Raw genomic sequence first — 9,740 nt, 5'->3', positions numbered from 1 at the left:
CAATGTATTTACGGCAGGCCTTTCTTTCTTTATGCCTGTGTCATGCCAGCATGTTTATTATGAGCAGATTTTGTGAAAGGCAGACTGGAACCTACTATCCTATACACTAGGGGCTGTCGGGTGGTGCGTTGTGTTGACGACACTGGGAGGGGCTTTTGAGTAGACGGATGCCAGCCAGGAGGACCAAAGGAGTTGCTGCACTACACCACACTCCCAACCCAGCCCCGCCACACAGTACCACTGCCTCGGAAGGGTTAGAGAGAGAGGGTGAGATTTGACAAATGACAGTGACGGGGGTTGAAAATGACTGAGAGGGAGTGGTGAGGAGGAGGTATGAAAATGCTGAATCACTGAAACTTTATGAAAGCCTGGGAGAGGGTAAACTGTCTGCAGAGGAAGCGATAACATCCAGGGTAGACTGGGATATGATGGGTGATGTCCGATCCAAAATGAGCTATATTTGTTTTAACCGTTACTCCTCCACATCTGATGTAGTTTGAAGGCTGCCTGATGTTTAATAGCTAGCTCCTGGTTACAGATTCAAGCTGTACAGCTAAGACACAGTTCCCACAATAGCACTTAAGGGGACATTTTTTTATAATTCAACTATTCAAGTGAGAAGACGGCACTGGTACTGCACGTTTCATCACGTCAAGGTGATCAGAGGTAAGGTTTTAGAAATCAATTTGCTTTGTATTGGAATGGTACTTGCATTATTTGCACTGTGATAATGAAAGAATAACCAGGTGCCATTGATGCTTTACTCTGGACAGCAATGTGTTAATGTGAACAGCAATGATAAAAGCAGGTGGAGTGGTCATGTGTTTAATTCCCAATGGATGTTTGAATTAGTTCAGGGAAAAAGGCTACGATACAGCGTATATATGAAGACGAATTGGTAAATGGATGTATCGCTTTTTAATCCAAAGCGCTTTGCAATGTGTATTACATTCACCTATTCACACACTGAGTGACGCCAGAGGAAACCAGTCTGCTCATCGGGAGCAATTTGGGTTCAGTGTCTTTGGGTTCAGTTCAGTGTCTTTGGGTTCAGTGTCTTTGGGTTCAGTGTCTTTGGGTTCAGTTCAGTGTCTTTGGGTTCAGTGTCTTTGGGTTCAGTGTTTTGCTCAAGGACACTTTGTAGAAAGCACCCAAAGTGTCAGCATCTACTCCAAATATTAAGTGGAAAGGATGAATTCAATCATTCTACTGTGGGAAGACCAGATAATTCATCTTGGAAGCTGTGAGTTAAACCTATTTCACTATGACTTTCTGCCCTGGCTGCAGCCACAGATGGAAGAAGAGGTGATGCATTTTCCAGCAGTGTCCAGAGTGGCTGTGTGTGGTGGTACCCATGGGAACGAGCTGTCCGGAGTGTACCTCGTGAGAGAGTGTCTGAAGGCGGCGAAGAAGGCGGAGGACGATGGCCTCGTCTCAGTACTAGCAGTGATGTCCAACCCTCGGGCTGTCCAGCAATGTCGCCGATACACAGAGACTGACTTGAACCGCTGCTTTACACAGGCCACCCTCAAGTAAGTATCATTGTATATTATATCACCAGTAAAGGCTCATACATAGTCTGGATTTAAGGTGGTGGGGTGACCACCGAACTACAACATGACGTCACGAGCCGCGGTGAAGAGCAAACCACCGCTCCAGCCCTTCTCTCTGTTTTTACTCACCACCGCTCAACGTTATTTCAGCTCCGGTGGTCAGCTCACCACCGGAGCGGTGGTCACCTTACCACCGAAGATCCAGACTATGAATAGGCCTTTAGACGCCCTGAGGGCGAGAACGCATCCGCCTGGGTGACGGCAGACTGCTGGGCGAGCGCTGGCGCTTTGGCATGCGGGGGGGGTCAGATCAACATATGGAATGAATTCTGTACTGGCCATATATGGAGCGTGTCTTGAGTGTACAGGTTTTGATGAGGTCAGATATTGAACATTATGGAATGTCAGGGGGACCCAGGGCGAGGGCGAGGTCGCTTCTTGCCCTATAGGCCTAGGGCGTCTTACTGGTCTATCCAAATTTTATTTTGCCTGTGTTGATGCCATGATTTGGCCTATAGCGATTATAATTGACCATATTCACAATGTCCATTTTCCTATTGCAATTAACGATATGAATAATGAATAATAATAATAATAATTAATAATGTCAATATGAAGTCTGTGGTATGTGATGTTCTTTTCCAGCACATCGTAAGAGAAATGATAGTTTGTTCTCTTCCTCTCCCCAGTGGGCCTGTATCGGACAGAACCCCTTACGAGATCATCAGGTCACAGGAGCTCAACTCTCTGCTGGGTCCCAAAGGTACTCCTCGGGCAGTGGATCTAGTGTGCGATCTCCACAACACCACCGCCAACATGGGCCTCTGCCTCATTGCTTACTCCGACTCTGACTGGATCTCCCTGCACATATTCAGATACCTGCAGGCATGTATGAACAATTTCCTATACAGCGGAGTCGGAGTGAAATATTTTAACCAAGTCCTTTGGAGACTTGAGGCCGCAGCCCGCACAGTGCCGGATTTACAGTAGTAGGGGGCCCCCGGGCTAGACAAAATGTCAGGGCCCCCCCCTCGGCCGCGTGGCCGAAAAAGGTTAGGGGTATTTTGGTTTAATTTTGGGCTACCCAGTCCCCTAAAAGAGAGAGACTGACGGAGACTATACTAGAGGGCTTTAGACTGGATCAGGCTTTCCATATAGCTACTGCAGGCACTGTCTGCAGTGCAGACAGCAGAGCAGAAGCTCTTAACCATAATTCAACTAAATATACAATAACTAAAACAAAAATCTCACTTGAATTGGATATTTCATCATAAAAAGAACAAAAAAAGGTCAGGGGCCCCCCCACCCTAGCCCAATGGTAATTCTGGGTCGGAAACCCGCAACATATTCATCCACATAACAGTGTTTGAATCACAACGCTATAGTTACTACTAATGATAGCACTGTCATGTTGTTTTCAGAGACAGATTTCAGACACTCCAGTGCGGTATATCCACTTTGATCTCCCCTCAAAAGAAGCGTTTTCCCTTGATTCCGTAGGAAAACATGGCTTTGGTGAGTGTTAATGTCAAGATGCTCGCTCATTGCTAAAGGATAACATCTTCTTGGTATAGACAACATCTTCTTGGTATAGAATCATGTGAATGCCACAACGGCCGCTGTATGTGTTTTGTGTCAAACCTATGTCCCCTGTAGCGATAGAGGTCGGCCCCCAGCCGCATGGCGTGATGAGATCAAACATCTACACGACAATGAAACTCGCTGTCCAGCATATACTGGATTGGGTCCGTCTCTTCAACTCAGGTAATAGGAATAGGATCATATGCCACCTTTATCCCCCAACACCCAAAAGCATACATGCACAGTCCCACCCTATGCCTTTTACCCAAACCAGGGTGGGACTTTCACATTATACACACACAATGAAATGTTAACCCTTAGCATAAAAGCCACTGTAAGTCTGCTATTATTCTTTTTTTTTATAGTCTATTGGAAGATTCTGTAAAATAATTTGAGGTAACTTCTACCTCAAATTGTGAGAAAGATGATTAATTTGCATTAATTTATACTGCTGTATGTGTTACGATTACGAGTACATCCACACAGAGCATGAATATAACAATACAAGGCGATAAAACAATTATTTTTAAAAACAATCAGGTTGATTCTTCAGTGCAGATAAAAGTATCTGCCTGTACGAAGGTTGGCATCACCAAGTTAATATCTTTTCGGATTGCTTATTCGTCATACTCTTGGTGTGTAATAACCTTTAGTTTATCATTAGAAATTTTATAATAAAGGATAATAATAGTGATTATCATTGCATTCAGCCATATTCACCTTCAAGAGAAATCATGCTTCAATACAAATCCTTGCAAATAATATAATATTGTAAACTCCCAAGTTAATAGGTTTAGTGTGGCTTTTGGCCTTTCCTCAGTTATGTTGCTGGGTTGGAAACTCTCCTAATTTGCACAATTAATTTACCTCTTTGAGGTGCTGTCTTTGAGGGGGATTTGGTAGAGGTGTATTCCATGGTTAAGAACATTGACTACCCAAGAGATTGCGAGACTCTCAACATCACAGCAGCCATTCATCCTAAACTTCAGGTAGAAAGATTTATGTTTTTGTTCAATACATAGCTTGAAAATGTACCAGGAAGATCCTAAAATCTATTATAAATGACTGCATCTCTTCTCACAGGACCAAGACTTCTACCTCCTCCGTCCCAGTGACCCAATGTTCCAGACTTTCTCAGGAGAGACACTGAGGTATAAAGGGAATGAGCCTCTCTATCCATTTTTCATCAACGAATGTGCGTACTATGAAAAGGGCATCGCTCTCTCCTTGGCTCGAAGGAGGTGTGTGAAGATACCAGCCATCCAGATGCAGACGGGGATAGAGCTTCAAGACAATGGGAATACCAGCATGTCAGAGTAGTGCCAGATTATTCAAGGCATTATTTGTAACAGTAAGAGCATCATGGACACTACCACCGTTTGGAAATGGGCAGTGGATCTGTTGTCAGCATGTCCATATAGGCAGAAGTCAGAGGCAAAGTTGGATAAATAAAAACAATCTTTATTTGAAATGGTAACAGCAGTTGCTTGGAACGCGCGCACACACACACGCACACACACGCACACACACAACTACAACAAGCTCACTATTGAAGAATACATGACATATTCACTGCAGATTCACAAACGCACATTTATTTAACGCCCAAAACGGAACCAATTTCCATTAAAAAGAAGGGCAACCGAGAGGTGTGCAATGCATAGTTTTAGTTTACCTCAGTGCATGCCAGTAATTCAGGATATTTAGTTTTCGCCAGTCATAGCATTCCTCTTATCGCCAGATTCCCCACTGACATACATATATTTTCTTTTATAATTTTCAGATGCAACACTCGATATGTTTAAATATTAAGTGCAAAAGGAGAAGAGTATGTTATCTTAGTATGGCCTTTGGAAATACATTCATAATGCTTAATAAAATAAATCCTCCAATTAAATGCTGTTGGTTGTCAAATCTATTAATATATTTTTTGCCTTTCTCCTGAATGGTAAGAAATAATACAAAATCATGGTATAATGTACAAAACTGTATGGCAAAATAATGAAACAAAACGTATACAACAAAAGGAAATTGACAGACAATTTCAACGGCATATAAGATCCTGGAAACATAACATGAAATGATACATAGCCATCACCTTGATTAATGGTGACTTGATGACTGGTCTACACAAAGCTACATTCAGACAAAACATTGAAAATATGCTTGAATACAGAAAACAAAACATACTATTGTTCATAATCATAATTATGACAACCAATTCAAAATAAATTAAACAATGCATGTGTGGGTGCATCTCATAGGGTGTACAATAAAGGCAGGCAGCTGCCTTTTATTTTTACTGTGTTCATACAGTACATCCCAAAATACAAAATATTTCACCTGATCATTTCCCAACTACATTTTGTAGCAGTTGAAGTAAAAGACTGCTGTACAGAGAAATGTACAGGGTGTTAAAAGTAAACAAACGATATATACTCTATATAGAATAGATACTTCAGTCTATGGAAACCTAAATGTTAAAGCCAATTCTCTATTTGGCCCCCACACAAATGGAAATAATAGTTTTCAATGTAATGGATAGTGTTCAGTAGAAGTTCAGTGAGTAAAGGTTTTAACCACTGCCTTCTTTCATGCACACTGCAAAATCCTAATTGAAAGTGTAAAAAACTAAAAACTGTCCAGGAAGGTTCAATTTCTACACGTAAGATGTGGGCTGGGTGTTTTATTGTGAGAGATGATTTGAAAAGGAACAATTTCAAGACTTGACAACATCTACGGATCAGTTGGCTAAAGCTGCGTTCAGACGTGAATATATATATTCGCCTCGGTTCGTCCCGTTTGTATCGCGGCAGGTCGCACCGCGCCCGTTTGCGCAAATTCTCGTCTTTGCATGTAATGGCGCCGCTCTAACCATCCAAGTCTGATACCGATACTGTGATAGTGTTGGTGATTATGGTCTGAACGCACCTTAAAGGAATCTATGCCACCCGGTATGCAGTCATGCGGTAGTAGTTCTGACTGTGGCTGCGTGCCGCCCACACCAGCAGCGCGGCAGCCATCATGTGAAGTGGAGAGGACATCAGGGCTAAGTAGAGGGACCAGCCCAGAGAGCCGTCTACTTTGTCTGGTAGCACAGAGACCCTGTGGAGCAGGTCCATACCCGCCAGGTAGCAGCACACACTGGCAAGAGTGCATAACCCTGCAAGATACGAGAGATTGTTTATCTTGAGAGTTCATGAGTTTCACCTGCGCTATAGGCCTGGACAAAATCTAATTAAGTTTGACCAAATATTTCTATATCAACACGGTGACGAGATTGTTGTATTTGTGACGATAATATCAATACAATTCTTTTTTTAACTTCAGAAAAAGACACCCGCTGTATGACATTTCAGAGACCTAGAGAGAGCCTGAGGAAGGTTTTTGACAGAACCTTGAAAAAGTTACATAAAGGTTATTTCTTTATTGAGAAAGCCGAGATAGTTTTTAAATGCCACAGCCTAAGTTGCACTTACATTCACCCACCTGTTCAGATTCCGTTTTGAGATGATTTTTTTTTTTTAATCCTAAATAACTTGTTTTGCCACATGACAAAGATGACGTATTCTCATTTCTCAGCAGGAAGAAGTGACACACAGCAGGTACATTTCCCCACCGCAGTGACATGGCAGTGTGCCCAGCTATAAATTGGCCTGTAGTGTGAGTGTGGTTGATCAGGTCTTACCAGCCAGCAGATGGAGCACGCCTATGCCCAGTGTGGGGGACAGGCTTCGACAGACACAGGCACAGAAGCCAACGAGGCCTGCCAATACGACAAGGCCCAAAGACACCAGTGGGAGCAGGAACTGGCACCTCCACAGATCTATGCATGCACATTATATATATATTATGCACAGACACAAACAAGAGGCCTGTATGAGTCAGTAGGGTAGATTTTTGAGTGGTGCAACCACTCCTATAGACAGCTATGTGTGTGGCTGTGTCCCTGGGTCCCTGGGTCTGTCCCAGGGACAAAACGTTATAGCGTTTGTTCACCACCAAGTGTCACTGTTGCACAGCCTAACACAGACACACACAGGCCAGGGAGGAGGGATTGTACAGTACAGTACAGTACAGTACAGTACAGTACAGTACAGTACAGTACAGTACAGTACAGTACAGTACAGTACAGTACAGTACAGTACAGTACAGTACAGTACAGCACCACTCACTTCAGACAGGTCGGATTTTTTAATATATGAACATTGTATAACATTCAGCCTAAATGATGACGATTATGCAAAAGAAATGTAATTATTTCAAATGATTGCGATTAGGTGATTATGTAATAACTGTGACAGGACTATGAGTGTTTCAAGTGTTTCCACGACTACACTCACGTCACAGATGTGGTACATACTGTAGTAACTGTACAACATGATTAATGCATTGTAGGCTATAGTTTTAGACCAGATACTGCAATAGATGTAGCCGGGCCTTCTACGACATTACAATGGTCTGCTCTGGATGTAATGTGTATGAAAGGTCATGTAAAACCATGGCATGTTACGGTGTTATGCTTTGTTTTACTTACAGGTACGCAACATGTCTTCTCCACTGTTGTGATTCCCTGGTTCTTTGTACTTGTGAGTGAACTGCTGGGATAAAGTGAAACTCTTACAGTCCATCACCATCTTGACACCTGAAAGTTTAAACACATGGTATATGTCACTCGACCGCTTGACCCTGTACATAATAATGGATACAGCCTACACAGGATAGGTGGGCTCCACTATAGGGACATCTGGGCACCTCAATGTGAAATTGTCCAAAATGTTTTGGGGTTTTTTTTAAAGAAGAAAATGGAAGAAAGAAAAATTAGTAATGTAAAGTAGCCTATTGCTGAGTTTGGAGAGTTTGATACCAAATCCAGGAGTAATGACAATTCTGCAGGATCCAGGGTAGAGTTGGTAGCCCTGGTCCAGTGCGTTAGTTAGCGAGTTCTCACTCACTTTAAAGGTATATTCAGTGATTTCACTTAATTTCAATTTCACTTATTTTTTTGTTTTGTTGTGATAATCCTCCCTACTATAGAGTGTGCTGGCCATATAAGGAGTTCCTCCCTGTCCCCAGTTAACCCCTGGGGGTCAAAAAACCTTAGGTTTCGTTTTTGACTCTCTATCCTGATTGGACGAAAGGCTGGGTCCCACAGCCAAAAACGAAACCTAAGGTTTTTTGAGTGAAATCACTGAATATACCTTTAATACTGGGGGCCACCAGGCCTACGGAGTTGGCAGCCCTGATTATACACACGTGCAAGCTGTAACTATGAGTGTCTACAAAAGGAAACAAACGAAATGGAGTGTAGGAATATGGAGCCATGCTGTATATGTTTCCATTTGGTTCCACTGCCAAAGTTATTGTGGAAAGAATTAAAAGGTTGAGAACCACTGGACTCCACAGTCAGGTAGGCTTCATTATCAGGTGTTTAATTAACCATGGGCTATTTTGTCGCAGTTTACGACGGTATAGGCTGATAAGGCTGATCAATCATCCTACCTGGCTCTTCTTTGTACCAGTTGTTGCTGCCTGGAACCAGCACACATCGCCACCAGAGGCCCGTGGTCCCGTTGAGACGAAAGAGGGTGTCGCTGCACGTTTTCTCGTCCAACTCCCCGTCCTCCGTGAAGAACTCTTCGTGCAAGGAGCGCAACTCCGACACGTTGGCCGTGCCGCGCACGCTGGGGCTGGAGTACTGGTACCAGTGTTGCGTCCCGACTGCGACGGACAGATACACCGTGGCTATGATGCTTAGAACGCAGCCGATGACCAAAGCGGTGGCGTAGCGGTTGTCGACCATTGTTGTTGTTTACCGAAGAAGACACGTACAGCAGGCCGGGAGGGGATTAAGTTTGTTTTATGCCAGTGGCTGTCACAGGGTGTTTGCGGCGCGATTGCGACGCATTGATCAGTGCAGGTCACTATAGTCAGTTAGCGGTGGATCTCTCCCAGTAGTAGGCTACGCAGCAAGCCATTCCCGACATTCTAAAGTAGCCCATATATATAGCTGGCTACACTATAACGACAACGTTGTCAATGATGGATGGCCGTCTTGCTCGTGTCCAATAATAACACATTCGTTGTTACCACATTCGATCTCAGGGGCCCAGCAGTCGCGCGCGGCTCGTAAACGCCATCTGTTGTCCCACTTCCACGGTCACTGATGCAGATCCTGTGGGTGGACCGTCCGACGCGGCGACAGAGATTATTGTGCACTGCAGGCATATACGGTATACCAATACCACGCACAGTCACTCATAAAACACAAAATAATCAATACCTGCAACTGACTATAGGCTACCCAAATAAATGTCGACCTCGATATAGCTGGCTACCAATTCGCAAAAACGGTATAGCTTACTTCTACGGTGCGGCAGCGATAGCCCACCCGGCGTTATTGCTACTTGCTGGACAATTTCGCGAACTGTAAACACAGCAACTAAATACTAATCCATGCGTTTTCCTTTTCCGGGGGCTGTAGGCTGCCCGAATCATATGGGACAGTCATGGATGTCTGTTTCCGTCTGTCCAGCTTTATTCATATGTTTTAGCTGATCTGTCTATTATTTTGCCCACAAATGTGCCTTGAAATGAAGTCAAAAG

The 9,740-nt window shown here is 43.6% G+C and overlaps 2 protein-coding genes across 3 annotated transcripts; one reads left to right on the top strand and one right to left on the bottom strand.

Moving 5' to 3' along the window:
• Positions 1-595: 595 nt before the first annotated feature.
• LOC310875946 (N-acyl-aromatic-L-amino acid amidohydrolase (carboxylate-forming) B-like) lies at positions 596-4,454 on the top strand (the record flags this gene model as incomplete). The annotated part of the gene is made up of 7 exons (XM_083789397.1): positions 596-666; positions 1,288-1,532; positions 2,243-2,438; positions 2,975-3,068; positions 3,210-3,317; positions 4,011-4,123; positions 4,218-4,454. The coding sequence occupies exons 2-7, from the start codon at positions 1,294-1,296 to the stop codon at positions 4,452-4,454; spliced, it is 987 nt and encodes a 328-aa protein (XP_083645523.1). The 5' UTR covers positions 596-666; positions 1,288-1,293.
• Positions 4,455-4,574: 120 nt separating this feature from the next.
• On the bottom strand, positions 4,575-9,400 carry LOC310875322 (claudin domain-containing protein 1-like). 2 transcript variants are annotated; one of them, XM_083788519.1, is made up of 4 exons: positions 8,637-9,400; positions 7,672-7,735; positions 6,823-6,960; positions 4,575-6,297 (listed from the first exon to the last, which is right to left on the bottom strand). In XM_083788519.1, exons 1-4 carry the CDS (start codon positions 8,935-8,937, stop codon positions 5,898-5,900), a joined length of 903 nt encoding a protein of 300 aa, XP_083644645.1. In that variant the 5' UTR covers positions 8,938-9,400; the 3' UTR covers positions 4,575-5,897. The 2 variants fall into 2 exon arrangements, with proteins under 2 accessions (XP_083644645.1, XP_083644646.1); XM_083788520.1 differs by having other exon boundaries at positions 5,922-6,297; positions 7,672-7,779; positions 8,637-9,395.
• Positions 9,401-9,740: the final 340 nt, after the last annotated feature.

The sequence above is a fragment of the Protomyctophum parallelum genome (genome assembly GCF_964188405.1).
Source record: "Protomyctophum parallelum genome assembly, chromosome: 18".
Classification (NCBI taxonomy): Eukaryota; Metazoa; Chordata; class Actinopteri; order Myctophiformes; family Myctophidae; genus Protomyctophum; species Protomyctophum parallelum.
Note: the sequence above shows the minus strand (reverse complement) of the source record. Positions and strands in the feature narration are given on the sequence as shown.